We start from the raw sequence: 16,900 nt of genomic DNA on the forward strand, positions 1-16,900 counted from the left end.
GCCCATTTAAGTATGCAAACACACTGGCCTTTCTCGGGCTGTGTAACCCTCTGATATTCCAGGAAATCATTTGAGTCATGGGAGGCTCTGTCAATCACCAGTGCTCAATGGTGGCTTTCAGTTCCATCATCCCACCTGAAATTGACTTCCACCCCCCACACATCCACATTCCTTGAAGTATTGCATGTATCAACTAACTTTTAGCAAGTTTACTACACCCCTTAACAGAAAATTAAGTCCAAAAAAGGACACTAAACAGGTGCAGTAAATGCCCAAACTACTCAGATAAACAATGCAATGAGTACCTGGCTGGGGACTGCCAGTGCTAGCATCACCAGCCAAAAGCTGACAGGTGTGCCCAATCACCGCTGTCAAGATAGTACAGACATCCCCTCCAATAAGCATTGTTGAACCTAAGTTAGTAGGTTAATGTATAGTAAACCACAACATAGCACTCTGAACATTTTGTTACCTCAGTGTTCCATTTAAACAAGCAAGTGTATCGAACTGGGCCAAAACAGTACCTTCGTCCTTCACCAAAGTGGTGTTAGTCACAAACAGAGGGGTTAGAACCAAGACTCTCCCAAAGCAGTACATTCTAACATCATGCCCTATGGTGGGTGGGGTGTCTAAACACATCGCTCATGCATCAAATCAAAGCTTGAGTACAGAAGTCTAAATGCAAATATATCTGATCACCTTGGTAGTTCCTCTTTAAACTAAGGAATGCAAATGGTAATCTTCAGGTCCAGGACAATTTATCACCTTGTAAGTGTCAGGCCTTGGTTCACGTCAGATCTACCTAAATATGAAATATGGCAGCTACCTTGGTGGGGGCCCTAAGAGAGTCTACTGGGCAGTGCCGTCCACATTTGTCCTTCAATATGCAGGCTTTAGGTGGGGTCATCTTGGGCGCTGTAAGATATGGAACTAAGAAGGACTAGAGTAATGGGATTACTGGTAAGTAACCAAACCATTACTAAACCACTAACTGCATGGAAGGAATTGGTTACCGTTTCAACACTGACACCAATAGAATTCCATGTGTCTCAGTAATATTATTTACTTTTCCATTATCCCAATTGGAGTGCCCTTTAATGAACCTGCATTCTCTTCTTGGGATGCCAGGACCAACTTTATGAAGCATATATTTACCTTTTTCTCGTGCGTACATGATGGTCACAATATCACTGTGTGTTATATGGAGATGAGGCCCATGTGGAATTTCCGTATGGATTACACGTAAAAACAAAATGAATGCACAAATATTGGGAAATGTGTACAGCTTAATTAGTATTAAAAACAAATCACATAAGAAGGCACAATGAATTAATTAAAAGGTTATTTTGAAATGATTTAGGTGTCAAATGACAATTTTATCAACTGTCAAGCCCCATGACAGCCACTGCTTTCAGACAGCACTGAAAGCAGATGGGCAGTCATGCAACAACTTAAACAACCAAGATAAAACGTGAGAATAGTTTTACCTGGTGCTGTGAACAGCAGAGGAAAGATGGACAAGTGGCCTGTAGTTGTCAAAATTAGATAGATTCCAGCATCTCTGGCACTCCTTACACAAAGTACACTAAAAAAAATCAATATAAATGGTTTTATAGCCGAACACTCAAGGAAATGCAGGTATACTGGACAACAATGGATGAGGACAGACACCCTATTATCTAGAAAAAGCAAATTAGAAAATACATAACTCCCTGTTGTTACATATAAAACATTAATACACACTCAAAACCAGATGTGACGGTAACGTCAGAATGCTACATTCTAACTAGCTTGCGTGTTGTACATGGGACCAATATGCTCACAAAGCTTTCCAAAAAATTGTCGAAGGGTGTTTGGCATTGGATGAGGAGTTGACAGTGTCATAGAGTAGTTCGAGCATTAGGTTGTTTTGGGAGGAGTCTTTGAAGGATCTCAAGGCTTAGTCTTTTCTTTTGCACCAACGCTGGTTTGCTAAAAACGGAGATAGGGATGGCAAAGAGGTTGGTCCAATCCAAGGGTAACGGTGGTTTCAATAGGATTGTTGGTGATGTTGAGAAGAGAACGTTGAGGATGTGGCATTGCTTATCAAGTTTAATTTTGTTAAACAGCTAATTATTGAATGGAAGATCAATAATGTAGAAACGTGTAATATTTTACTTCACATCAGCTACAGTCATTCTGGCTGTGGTGTCCATTTAGTTTCCTTCGTAATTCTTTCATCCTCTGCTGCTCGCCTTTTTCACTCTTCTTGTGTTATCTATTTTAAGTTGACCTCCTCACATGGCTAAGCAATGTACGTGCTGGGGGTATGTAGCTGCCAGTGCACCTGGTCTCAGATGTTAACTGTCGACCATTTACTGCTGCCATAAGCATTTCTGTTCCCCCTCCCACTTTGCTGACCAAGTGGTTATCAATTTGCCCTTGTTTGCGGATAGCTATTTCTGTTCTTTCCATTTCTGTTCACATGCTTACACTGCAACAAAACCAGTATAAGAGGACGCTGGTTTGTGAAGCCAGTGTACCTCCTCTTGCAACACTTGTTGTGTTGACGTGGTCCCACTCATGAGTGATTAATAAACTTGTTATTTCATTTCAACTCCAGTGCCGATCTCTTTTTGTTAGTCTTTGGAACCTGTGGACGAGAGGGTGATCCTGTACCAGTGTGCCCCTAAAAAGTACATTTCCACAATAGGATACTGGTCTATACTGTTCCTCTTGCTGATTGCACCAAGACCACTCCAAATGTGAATCACAGAATGGATGGATGTTAGCACCCTCAGAATCAATTATAGAAAATCCACCTTTGACTTTGAGAGGGATAGCTCACAGGAGAATTCTCTTCCTTTGTATTTTTAAGGCCTAGTGCCACCAATCCTCTGCAGTTCAATGCCAATTCAAGAACTAAAAGTGTAAATGAAAAGGAATAAAAAGAGGTCTTAAAACAAAACCATGATCTCTTTTAACAGTGAGTAAGATGGCACATTTGAAAAGATAGCTGCTACTAAAGGTAAGCTTACGTCAAGATTGTAGTGTGATGAGGGGCCCGGGAACTGCATGTCAGTACACTCCAGAGGAAGAAACGTCATGACCGTGACCCCATGATGTTTGGGAATAAAATCAATAGATATGGGACTATATATAATGGCTGAACTGAAGTTAGTTATTTATCCTTACTACAATGCCAGCAGCCCTTGTGCAGAGTTGAAGAACTTGAAAGCTCAATAAAACAGACTCACCTATAGCATGATATGCCTTTATTCTCTGTTAATGTTGACTAACATTTCTAAATGTTTAAAATGCACATTTCACTACCCCCATTTTCATGTGCTGTTGTGGCAGCTGATGTAGTTTAAAACATTTAGTAATATTAGCTTTCCATTTGTTCCAGAGCACTAGGCTTCCGCCAGTGTCACCAGAGGCAGACGAGATAGCATGTCTAACGATAATGTTGCAGGCAAGAGGAGAAAATCCACTCCATCAATTACAAGACAAAGCAAGAAAAGAAAACAGTGAAAAGAAATCTCATCCACAAAATAATTGCTACGAGTACATATAGCTTAAGAAATGTTAATTACATAGAAAAAGTGATAGCAAAGCTGCAAGCATACATTTCAGTTTTCAAAACAATGTTCATATTTGAGTCCCTCTGCAGATATCAAACACCAGTGTTGCTGGGGACCAGACCAAGTGTGCACATAAACAAGTGGTGTTAGTGTTGCACGACCAATTTGCTAGTCAGAGAAACGAATTGCTGTAAAGGGAGAGGGAAAAAACTAGTTGTACCGGGCAGCTTACCTTAGTGGAAGAATGGCAAGGAGAATGGCTTTTTCATGCACATGCCAACCAAACATGAAGGAGCTCAGTGCACACAAGGTAAGACACTGTAGGAAACCGCGGGGTCCTCTTGGTCTGAACCAAAGACACCAGAGAGAAGGCTGCAAAAACAGGAGTCAAATGAAGATCTAATTATCAAAAAAATAAATGCTAGCAAAGTACTGCTTATATGTAACAAATACGTATGAGCATTTAAACATTATTTGGGCATAGATAAAGGAATTGTACACAATTATCCTACTTACATTTTAATCCTTTCTAAAGTTTTAGAGAGTGCTAATATGTGAACAACAGATGACTGTTAATCATAAACTATCCCAAAGCAATTTGTTTAAATGTTTATCATAATATGCACATCTTAAGATGACAACCGTCCTAATAAATTCTGTTAATTTTTTTATTTGGAAGACCATGACTTGATTTTGCTTTGTTAGTACTTGTAACCCGCCTTTTTAGCATTCTCGACAAAGCTGTAGACATGGGAAACATTCAGTGCTCCGTTTACTAAACTATTACTACGTTTAAGCCCATACACACCTTAAAATGTAAAAGTATGCGTGCCTAACATATTAATATGTAATTTTCAAAGCTACATAATGCATTTAGAGATCTTTTGACAAGTAAAGCATGCAAGTTCTACACACATTACACACCTGTCCCAAGCAGGTGGTAAATGTTTCGGGATCTGGGCTCATTATTTCCCACGGAAGAGGAAAAACATTACAAACTGGACCCAGTATTACTGGGCCTGCATGTTATTCTTCATTCAGTGGGAAAACTTGCAACCCCTGTTATCTCATGGGGATATATTGGTAGTACTGTTATATCTCGCTCAGATATTCCTCTGTTGAGATAATGGGGAAAATGGAAAGATGGCCACAAAGTTCTAACTTTTAGGGAGGAGAGACGTGGCCTATTGGCTAGACCACCTTACTTTGGAACTTGAGAATTGGATTTAAATCCCATCCTCGGCTCAACAATTTGTGATTCTGGCCAAATAAAATGTTCCTGGTGCCTTTCAAAATGTGTAATGTTTGGTTCTTTTGTAAAGCACTCTAATGCTCTTAGGCTATAAATAAAATAGATCACAAAGCTTCTTACATTTACAACACTTCATTGACCATATACATTAGATCTAAACAATCTAGACACAAGAGGCATAGCTAGTGCAGCAAAGTGCTAATACCTTGCAGCACTGCTGAGACTCCCCTCAAAATACCCATGTTTCCAATTTACATTAAAATGTGTATCTTTCTCATGTACACTTCTCACACCATAATATTTCTTCAAAGCACTGTTCCTGAAGTTCCACATGAAGCGTGATCTTAACAGAAATCTTTCTTCATAATAAACACCCAAGCATAAACTCATATAACTACCAAAGAGTGTGCGTGTATAGACATTTTTAAACAGGTCATTTCTATGACTTTTTTTGCTAGGTATTCAAAGAGGCCATTATCTTCCTGAAATTAATTCCAAATGTAGGCTACCCTCTTTACTTCCGGATAGGTGAGAAATGTTTCAGCAGGCAGAGTGTGGCGTGAAGAGGTGGTCTTACTAGCTTGTTTATTTATTTATGGAATTTTTAATGCGCAGCTAAGCTAATACCCTAGGGTGTCTAGGCGGATAGGGAGATTACTCCCATATTCTTTTGGAGCCTACTCACCTGATCTAAGTGATTACCACTTTTACAGTGGAGACCTGTGGAACTAACAGTGGCGGCTCGTCCGCAAAGGCAGAGGAACGTCGCCCCATTGAACAAAAGGAAAAATAAAATGATAATAGCTATTGTTTTTATCATTTCATTTTTCCTATATACTTCAGTGGCTCTCAGGCAGGGCTGGTGGAGTAGGGAGAGGAGTGGTTTTCACTCCTGTAGAGTGCACAACCTCTCTCGGGCCGCCCAAGTAGTGCTGCACACTTTAAATGTCCCCTAGCAGGCTGCATTACACAGCCTGGTGAAGAACATGCAAACACTCCCAGTCCCTGTTTGAGTGCCGATCCACACCGCTGAGACCAATCACAACGCTGCATTGCAGCATTGTGATTGGCTATGGGGAGGCTGGGAGGGCAGGTGCTTTCTGCTGCTAGAGGGGAGTGCAGGAAGATGTCAGAGGGACGGAGGATGAAGGAGAGGTGGCGGCCATCTCAGGTAAATGTTTTTATTTTGTTTTTTGTTTTTTTCTTTTGTCCTTCCCCGCCCCCTACCTCACCACCCGGGTCCGGTAGCAGCGGATACTGGGAACTAATAATTTAGATTAGTGAAATAGTTGAGCACTCCTCTCTAAGACATTACTGCTTTCTGACTTAAGAATAATCCTATTTGGCATTTATCAGTAGGACATAGTAAACAGAGAAACTGGTCGTCTCATTTTCAAAAGTACTGAACTCCAGCTAATTCTATGCAATGCAATGCAATGTCTTCTAAAATGATTTACATCAGAGGAAAGTGTGCAAATAAAGAGAAATCCAACAAAGGTTACCAATATAGAGATGAGAGTACAAAAAAGCGTCGCAAATGGAGTCACAGATGGAAGAACGGTGTGCTGAAATTCCTGAACTAAGCCTCCAGTCATGGATGCCTTTGGAATCTTTCCAGGATGAAGCCACGTTAGCTTCAAACCTATAGATGAGATATTATATAAAAAGTTCAAATGACAATACTTCAAGACCAATAGTAGAATAACAATGGTGTTCAGGGAATGAAATCATAACTCAGATGTTTCATGGTTTACCCAGCCAGCGACATGAAAGACATTGTGATTTACTGCACACACCCATGAACACACAGTGACACTTTTACTGTAACCCTTACTAATAATCATTATTTCTGTTGGTACTGTACAAAGAAGGCTTAACAGAAAGCGGTATCTGTCCATCCAAGCTAGATCTCCGTTAACATTGCTTGACTTCACAATGGAACCATTTGTCATTCAATAACAGGCAGCATATCAATGCTGCAGCAATATAGTGGGTGATGCACCACTTGTCTGTTTAAGACTATATGATATTTACCGTATAAGGAACCATATCCCTAACATATTGTTATCAAATGTTCTGAATTCACTAATCATCTGTACTGTTTTACTATGACCAATCGCAAAGGCAATAAGCAGAGGCTGGCACAGAGCTCTTTCCTGCCTTGTCTAAATGTAGACGAGGTGATAGGCAGATTGTAGCCAACTGGTGAGTGCTTGGCTTTCCTTCATTTCCCATGTACTGACAAACGCAAAAAAGACAAAACTAAATTTTAAAGGAAACAAGAAGAATGCGCAGCAAACACTGAAGTATTACTGTAACTTAACAGAGTAGTAGTAGTATTTTATTTGATCAATATATGATCATAAATACCCATAATTGTTTTTAAAACAATTGCAATAAAAATATACTATTACATTCACTGGGTTATACAGTGTGCTTAATGAGACATAGGTGAAATAATAAAATTAATAATAATTAAAACCTTTTCTGCTTAACCATTACTAATAAACATTTTTCATATGACTAATGAGAAATGCAGAAATTCATACTACTGTAACTTAACAGAGTAGCAGCAGAGTTTCCTTGGATAACCTAGCAAACTGAGCCAACTTCCAAGTCTACCGTCAATATTTCCTAAAGTAATTTAGTTGCATTTACTGCTTCTCTGGATAGTCCCCCAGATTCCCAAGATATTAGACAGCAGAGGTGCCAGTGTAAGGTAAGGATATACATATATGGTTTGTCTCTTTCCAAAGCTTTTAGAGCATAGCATAAATTATGAACAGAAAAAGACTGCCACACTTCATAAAACCCTGTCATGCTTATTCATGTCAAAGAGAAGTGGGCAGAAAGAAACTCTTGAGATCTGCATTTCTGCAGTGCATTTTCAGAATTTTCTAATGGAATGATTTTCTAGATTGTACTAAATTAATACAATAATGAGGTCAGACAAATATCCCAAGCATATTATTTTTCTACAATATGTTTTTTTTAATTTACCCAATGCTTTCCTCTGATTAGTCGCTATATTTGAGGTTGTCCACAAACTTTGGGCAACTGTATGAGTTGTTTCTATATGCAGTTTGCGTAGTTAATGACTGCAATATTGTTTATGTTTATGTATTTACTGCACTGATTTTTAGCAGGAAAAAGTAAAGCACATACTAAAAATATTGGGAGTCATCTTAGAGTTTTAGAACCTTAGGACGGCACTTAGCCACAGAACATGTCTCTATCTATTCAAGTATTCAATTGGAAGACTTGCAATAACCTGATTAAACACAGTTGGAAGTACATTGTCCTACATACAAGAGTTTTGCCCAAGAAAAAACGTAAAACATGAATCCTTTGGAACCATAGAGAAATTAATAATAAAACATTATTTGGATATTACCAATTCATTGATATGTTTAACATATGTTTGATAACACGTAACATTTTAGTAAGAGAGCAGGAAGTTTGATACAGCTGGAGTGATTTTAGTTCTCATCTGCTCTCCTGAGTTGAATGAAATCTTAAACAGTTGGCAGGGGCTTGAAATCCATCCATATTTAGAAAGACACCACTTTCTTTAATGTATCTATTACAATGAATCAGAGAGCTCTATAATCAATCAACATGGTCTGAGGCTGAGCTTAACCCAACTCCATGCCATGGTGATCTCAAAATCATGACTAGCTCAAGAATATTGGCAAAATTAAATAATAAAAAGCGCAAATACTTTTCGTTGCAACTTCAAACTTTGAATACAAGATCAATTCTTAACACAAAATGCCTCAGAATTGTAGACAGCAAAAGCCAATATGATTTGTTTTGTTCACTCTCCAGATGAGGCTAGCAGCCACAAACTGAAATGCCTGCAGACAAGATGTGGGGCACCAAAGGTTTGCAGTAGAAATGCTATAAGTGGACAACAATACATTATTGTTAACACTAGTATTCTACAACAGGTTTTTTTTAATGAAATTCCTTGCAAGGCGTGATAAATATATAAGCTGTTCAATCAGGTTGTGGGGAGGTCGTTTTCTGATGAGTATATTTCCACCATTATGAAATTCTGCAATGCACCCTGTGAGCAGACTAATTCACAATTTTGTTGGGTTTGTTTTATCATTTGGGTTGATATGCTCTGTGCGTCCATTCGAAGAATAGCTCAATCCTCTTTCTTTTATGGCCCTACACTGTAGAATTCTCGCAACTGTTTTCCTTGAGTGTCAGGCAGTCTTGTTTGAGAACCAGTGGAGAGTACTCTGAAAACTTGAGTTAGTCTTACAACAAATGTAATAAAAGTGACAATATTCACCTTAGCAACAAATCATATAGCAAAAGTAAACACTATAAGCAAATTAACCAAATATCTATCTAATTCTTCACTCTCCAATTCTAAAAAGAGAAAGAGTAAATTTGACTGTTATTTGTGGAACGACATCTGCTTTCAAAGTTTCTATAAGGTCAATCTAGCCCACTGAAAGTCTAAATCAAAGTGAATTATGAATACTGTAATCACAACGGTTGCTCTAGGATACGACTAATACTCCCTTATTTTGTGCGCTTCTTTCTTATTTTACACAGTACAGACATTGTCATTGGCTTTTTAAAGAGCTTCAGGTGTTGGCCAAATTTTGCATCAGCACTAAAGATCAGAAAAAGTATCTGTAATAAGGAAGTGTGTATTTTCTTCACTATGAGGCTTCATAGGTTCGGGATCATGCAAGGTCATAAGAAACACCCGGATCATCTGCCCTGCTCAGCCCCCCTCTCTCTCCCACTGATCTACTCAACACAGAGTGAACAGCAAAATCCCTAAAAACATTTAAATGGCATCACCTAATTAAGTATACAGAGTACAATAGTTTCCTTATAATTCTGTATGCAATCACAGCAAGGTAACTGTGCTTTTTAATGGCATATAGGAACCTTAATACTGTCATAAAAACCACGCACAGCCATTTTAAAACTTCTTAAAGAATGCACCACGTGGTGTACTACTTGGTGGTAGAAAACATGCAAACAATTTTATAGATATATTAAAAGTCCCATACCAATAACTGACATTGTCTTGTCCAGAGCATTGTACAAAGCCCAGAAATTAGGAGCCCAGTAAGCATGGCAAAGGCCTCTTTTGAATGGAAATAAGCGAGAAAGCACTTGAGGTAGTTGACCCTGATAAAGAAAAATAAATACAATGAATTTTTTCAATTTATGAAACAACAGTGTAAGTGCAAGAAATGGTTATACGGTAAGAGTCACAAAATCTATTGGATTTGGACGTCAAAGTACATTGATAGAGATGTTGCATTTACTATGTACAATGCACTTCTTTTTTCACCAAATTTACAGCAACTCAGTAAATTATTGCTAGAAGCAGGTTCGGGGAAAAATTGCAGTGTTACATATTGTCATACAATCAAACTGGTTTTCAAACCTGTGCCCCCTGGTTTCCATTATTCAGCAGACTTAGCACCCTGGCTCGCCTGATCCCTATCCATGGCTGGAGACCTAGCTGCAAATTGCCACCTCCTCTCTTTCTTGACCAACTAATAGATGATTTCGCACTCCCCACAGGTCAATATCCAATATGTCATCAAGTACACCAAACATTTCCCACCCTTTGGTCTACAGTATATGTGGAGCCCCAAACCCACTCTATTACACAGACTGTACTAAACATGGGAACAGGCCATCGTCTTATAAAGTGGCTTTACAAGGTGATAAGAGAGCACCTGGTTTCGCTGACATCGCTTAGGGACAAATGGGAAACCAACTTTGGGTGGGCTATTTATGATACCGAATGGGACAGGGTACTATAATTTCCACACCGAGTCTCCTGCAATGCCCATTTCAAAAGCATCCAGTTCACTATTCTCCACAGGGCCTATTTAATACCTGAACAGCCTAATCGTTTCTTCCCCACCGGTTATCTGGGCTGTCAGCAGAACTTCCACACAAGTTGTAGTCATGCCCCACACTCTTCACATATTGGGGCACGATTCACACAACACTATGGGTAGTAATGGAACTTCCTAACAAACACTTGAGAAAAATGCGCCTTGGGCATAGTCAAGCATGGAAAGCGCATATCGGTGAGGACACACTTTGCAAGCCTAGCTCTCCTTCTCCCCAAGCAAAGCTTCAAATTACACTGGAGATCGAGTCAGGTCCCAGCACCCGCATCCTGGTATGGTGTGCTGGGGGAGGCCCTTTGCTTTGAGGAGGACCGCTATCTGGGCAAATGTCCCATTTTCCCTGCTTGGAACACCATTTTTGACCGCTTTCTCCAATTAACACGGAATAATGACCTACCACGTGAACCTCCACCTGCTTCTCCAGCAGAAGACTTCTTTAACATTACTGCTTTCCCTTTATTCCTCCTTGCTCTCCACTCACTTCAGTTAATGCTAGACCTGCTGACCTCCCCCCCACTCCTCTGGGAACCCCTCTTGAGAGAATACCAACTTGGACGCAACCACGCCGGTTTGCCTGTCACACACTTTGTACCTTACCGACCTCCTTGCTTCTTGGCGCCCTGGTCATACACTACCCCTTCCCTCCCTCCCTTCACTGTTTTCTCGCTCTCCCCCCAGTTTATGAATATGGCCCCACTGCATCCAGACTGGGCACATCATCTGAACTGCTCTTCTCGACATGCATATCCCAATTTTCATCTGCTCCTCCATTGCCCTTATGTCTTACATTACCCGGCAGACTGCCTTTCTGTTTTGATGCGATTCTGTATGTTGTATAGGCCGTTAACTCCTCTGTTATTGTTCAGTGTAAAATCCCAATAAAAACACATGGAAATAAATAAAAAATACAACTGTTTTTCAAACAGTATAGATGAGTTTTAAAACCAACATTCCCGGAATAACCACGGGACAAAACCTTTACCAATAATGAAATTCTGTTTCATCCTAACTTGAGATTAGAAATATTTAAGTAGTGTTAGTTTTGTTGCATTCGTATATTTTAAGTAAAACATGGCAATGTAAAAAAAAAAAAAATCATATGAAATAATGAGGGAAGCAGGAAAGGTTTGAGGAACTTGTCAAGAACAACCCCACCCACTAAAACCTGGTTTCATGTGGACTAAACAACTGTTTAAGATTGACCAATCTTAATCGTTATCAAATAAGCTACCAAGGAAATCATGAGCGCTCTAACTCTTTGAGTGTTCCCATTAAGTGCAATATGCAAGCTTGTCTATCTTGATTCTCGAGAACAAAATCACTTTTCATTGACTGTCAAGCTAATTTTTAAACCAAAATCAAGGGATTCTAGTGGAAAACGTATGGCAAGGAGTGGTCTTAACAATGTGAATTAATGCACTGTCAATAAGGTCTCCCGTCACCCTGCAGAGGTTGGTATTTACTGATACATTGAAAACAATGATCTTCAAAAAGGGGAGCAGAATTTGATAAGAGGAGTCTTTAAAGTATCCCTATAATCGTTACTCAACATAACATTAAAGGACTGGTATTCTTAATCCCCTGAACACTTTATAGGTGGACCTGGAGCAGAAAAAACGTAGCAAGAACCACAGTGCTCACATGGGAATATTGTTTTACTCTACACCACCAATGATATGCTAGGCATGGTTTGTTCTTTCCTTTTTTCAGATTTTTCAAAAGTAAGGTATTTGTTGTGGAGTGTCTTGGGCATGCAGCTAGTGATCTACTCAGAAGAACCGTTAGATGAGTTTACGGGGCTCTATCTGAGTTGCACTTACTCCTGTAGAAACAGCTGGATAATTTCAAATTTGCTTCTAAACCTGCATTTTCAGGAGAATCGGATTGCAGATTTAGATTAGGTATAGCATGCCGTACATGAAATTTAATAATGCACTTAGGGTGAAATATCAGAGCTGGAAGTAATTAGTTAAATGCTAGATGTTTAAAGGTGTCTATTCTGTCTTCTCTATGGAATCAAATTCTTCATTTCTCTACAAGAAGTTCCTAAACCGCTCTGCTTCATTAGCTTTCCTGATGGCTTGTGTGAATTACTACTTAATTAAGATAAGCAAATGTTATCAGCGCAAAAAATCCAGGGGTAAAAACGATGACGATAAAGGCCTAAAACTACATGGAAAACATCAAGAGCACAGTGGCATTCCTCTATCCCTATGCCGAAAGCAAACTCAGTGAAAACCAACACGGTTTCAGTAACGAAATTACAAAAGACTGATGCAGAGCAAAGCTCAGTGAAAGACAAAAGTACTGAATGTAAGGAAAATCCTTGGGACATTATGAATTAACAGTTTAGAGTCAGATCATCTATGTAATTCACATATGTGAGCAGAACAACGATAGGCAATTGTTCAGTGATCCTCTGGATAGTGGTCCAAGTTATATTTAAACTTTTACAAAAGTCCTACTTTTCAACAACTACTACTGGCATGCGGGTTCTTTTCTGCATTTACTTATGACTAGACATAAAAACGACACGTCTTCCATTGCAAAGCGCTGTGCAAAACCAAGACTGCGGTTTCACACAACAAATGAAAGGGTGTGTGGAACTTGCATAATGTGCTGTAGAGTAATTATGGGAACTGCATTTTGCACGTGGGTAAAAAAATCAACTTAAAAATGTAATTTCGAGTTGATTTCTGATTGCTCATGATCGAAACACTGCCGTTCACATTCATGTTTGCATTTTTGTGCCAAGAAATGCCCCGATCAGTCCACTAGGGTAAAATAATCTATCTGAAATGTGTTGATTACCTATTTGAAAGCAACTACTGCTGGCATTCAAATCACTACATTTTGCATTCAGATGCTTAGTTCTGAGCTCAATAATTACCAGTACGATCCGTACAGATGGAAAAAAAATGTACCTGAAATAGCACTTGTGTTAAAAAAAATGACCTGAATGGTACATTTTGTGTTAAAAATGTTCCCCGAAATTACATAATGTGGTGAAATCTTGGTCATTTTTTGTCATTTTTAATACGTGAATTTACCGAAATTACATCAATTATGCCGGTATAATCAAGATTTTGCCCAGGGTTAGATAAAGGGCCATATGCCAGCTAAGCATAAGGGCAGGGAGAAGCAGTGTTTAATTTTAAATAGCTGTTTGACTGATGCAAAAGGACCAAAGTAGTCAGTGAAATAATTCATAGGCCCTTGTCCTGATAGTAATTGGAAATCCAAGCCCCATTTTGGAGACCCAAAAATCCAGTTCCTCAGAACATAATAAGCACTTATTGAAATTGGTAACAGACATATGTGATTCAGTGCTCAGCGTGTACACTTTACATATACACGTTGTGTTATGCTCCAACCAAATAAAACTTATTTGACTCCTAATACAACAACAACAAAATCACACAAATGAATGGAAATAGTCCTCTCTTTCTAATCGGATCTTTTCTAAATGGTCCATGTTTCTGAAAATGCACACTGACTTGATCTCTGTTAAAATAGACTAAAACCAGTAATTTTACTTATACTGTTATGAACCTTGATACAATAAGCAGTCATGTTCATAGTACTGAACAAAGTGAGAACAGGAGTTTACTCACCATGGCTATGAAGGGTCCCAATGAAAGAGCAAACACACCGCAGACAATCATCCCTAGAGAAATCAGCCGTACCAGGCTGAAACTGCTCCACTTGATGGATCCATCTGCAGAAAAATTGAAGACTTATTAGCATTAGTTTGAGAATCGATCATAGAGAAAGCAGACTGTTGGGTTTTCACAATATATTTAATCATCTCCTACAACAGATTTTCCTTACCCACCAGATATATCGACCCACCATAGGATCAACATCTTGACTTGCACAACGCAGAAGCCCTTTGCTAAGCCCTGCTTGTTTCATCAACATCATACCAATAATTTCCATTTGACTATCAGTGTCTGGCCTTTACTGCTTCCCTTTTTCTTCTTAGAGATTTACCTTCTAGCTTTTTCTTCAACTGCACATTTCCTTTGCATTCAATTACAAAGTTATACAGTCACTTCACCAAAGTTTCAGGAAAGCGTTTTTAGGTAAGTACAATTTAGCATTAAGGTTTAAAAATACAACATCATTTGTAAAGAATGTATATAAATATACCTTTTATTAATATAGGGTTTGAATTAGCATTACAGCAATAAATAAGAGCCCATAATGATGATTAAGAATAATTGAAAGGTTATTGAATTACAATTAATTATGTGTTAGGCATACTATAAAAAACATTATCAGATTAAACATATTTGATTTAAAATTCTATTTAAAACAACTGACTAGAATTAAATCACAAAAAATAATTTAATAAAATATTATGCTTGACTTACTATTAAAAAGTGTATAATTCTAATTTATTTAACAGACAGCATAAGAGTTGACAATATAAATTAATTTTATTTCAATTATTTAAACAGAATTTTAGAGTTATTATTACATTAAACATAATGGGGTTCGGGTTGGTAGTCCATTTATAATAAGTAAACATAAGTCATTTAATTTATGATGTGGTTAGTGTACGTCATCATATTTTATTTTTAACTTAATGTAAGTTTAGGTGAATAGTATTATGAAATTTATTCTAATAAAATAAAAATAAAATGAAAGAAACTGTTAGCATTATCATAAAGTATAGCATAGCTGTCAAAGTGAAGGTAAAATAAACTAAAGGGGGTGAAGTGAAGGCAGGAAGAAGTAAAGGGGACGAAGGGTAAATATCCTTGTTAGTCATCTGGCTCAAGCTATTTCAAAACTATTTAGTCACACTGTTTTGCATGTGCCAGGAAGAAGGATCAGTATTTGTTGTTAAATACATGTTAACACGCAACCATACTACTTACCTGAATTATTTGCAGTGAAGCAGAAGTATCTCAGCAGATAAATTCCATATGCTGGGGCAACATAGAGGTAAATATGCTTGAAGTTTAGAAGTACAGCAAAAAGTAAGGCCCCTTCCAAATGTCTTTTCTGTCACAGATCAAAGACAAAACTATGTTATTCTCTTACACCAACAATGAACATTGCCAAAAAGCGGATTGCGCAGCTTTATGAAATACAGAGGAGAAGCAGGAGCAGAGGGAAGACTCAGACCGGGGTTAGAGCAATGACCAACCAGCATGCTCAAGAGTATTTGTGTATTAGCTAACATACAACATGTAGTCAAAACATAGTGCTAGGCAAAAAAGTAACTAAATGTTGGTATACGTTCTGAAACCAGTTTTGGTCAACCCTTCAATCCCCCTTTGCAGCACTCGGGGGACATTGATGTTTGCTGACTACGACTATGTTTAAAGAGCAGTAGCAGTCACAGAGAAGCGCAGCCTGTTTTTGGGCGTCTAGTTCACACTGAGTATTTTTTATTTAACCTTCTTAGTTAGACTTCAGTAACAGCTGAAACCTTGTTCTCCTGCCTATGGACTAATACTCAGTGTCTCGTAATTTTCAAAGCCTTTGTAGACACAAGCTTTAGATGTCATACAAGAAAGACTTAAAGACTATGATGCTTATTTTGCTCAGTGGGCAGAGCGACTGCAAATGTATGTGAGTGCACAATTATCTTTACCTGTGAAAGCTTTATCAAGTTATGTAGAGGGGTTAAGCATAGTATTTGTGCTTCTTGCAAAAGTGCACCCTACTTATTGCTGCAGTAGCCTCACAGCTGGAAACAGGTTTCCATCTTTACATGAAAAGATTACAAAAGTACAGAATGGAGCAGCCATTATCCAATTAAACGTGCATAGATGGTCAACAAATCTCAGCGGTAATGACCGCCCTCCACCGCTCATGTCCAAGTAAGCACTTTTTCTTAACTTACAAAGCAAACTAGCAATAAGGTATTTTTTCTAAGTCCGCATGCTAAAAGAAGTTACTGTGGGCCATATGTATCAAGGCAAAATGGGTTCGCAAACGCTGAAATTCGCAGAATTCCGGCGTTTGCGAACCCATTTTCGCTAAATGGTATGTATGAAACATTTTTGGTGCAAAATAAGGAATCGCTAAATTTGCCACCACTTATTTTGCGATTGCATTTAAGGAAATGCAAATTTTGCGATTCCTTAAATGCAATGTATCAAGGAAAAAAACATTCCAAAATGCCATTAAGGAATCGCAAATTACCACCAACTTCTAGTTGG

The 16,900-nt window shown here is 38.5% G+C and overlaps 1 protein-coding gene across 1 annotated transcript in view; it reads right to left on the bottom strand.

Moving 5' to 3' along the window:
• LOC147663658 (dolichyl pyrophosphate Glc1Man9GlcNAc2 alpha-1,3-glucosyltransferase-like) overlaps positions 1-16,900 on the bottom strand; it is a 127,621-nt gene that overhangs the window by 30,883 nt on the left and 79,838 nt on the right. The window contains exons 6-11 of the mRNA XM_086950287.1: positions 15,608-15,734; positions 14,336-14,439; positions 9,858-9,978; positions 6,318-6,457; positions 3,796-3,935; positions 1,488-1,585 (exon numbers count right to left, since the gene is read on the bottom strand). Of these exons, the coding sequence (XP_086806413.1) occupies positions 1,488-1,585; positions 3,796-3,935; positions 6,318-6,457; positions 9,858-9,978; positions 14,336-14,439; positions 15,608-15,734 (730 nt within the window). The remainder of the gene's footprint in view (positions 1-1,487; positions 1,586-3,795; positions 3,936-6,317; positions 6,458-9,857; positions 9,979-14,335; positions 14,440-15,607; positions 15,735-16,900) is intronic.

The sequence above is a fragment of the Lissotriton vulgaris genome, unplaced genomic scaffold (genome assembly GCF_964263255.1).
Source record: "Lissotriton vulgaris unplaced genomic scaffold, aLisVul1.2 SCAFFOLD_292, whole genome shotgun sequence".
In the NCBI taxonomy this organism is placed as follows: domain Eukaryota; kingdom Metazoa; phylum Chordata; class Amphibia; order Caudata; family Salamandridae; genus Lissotriton; species Lissotriton vulgaris.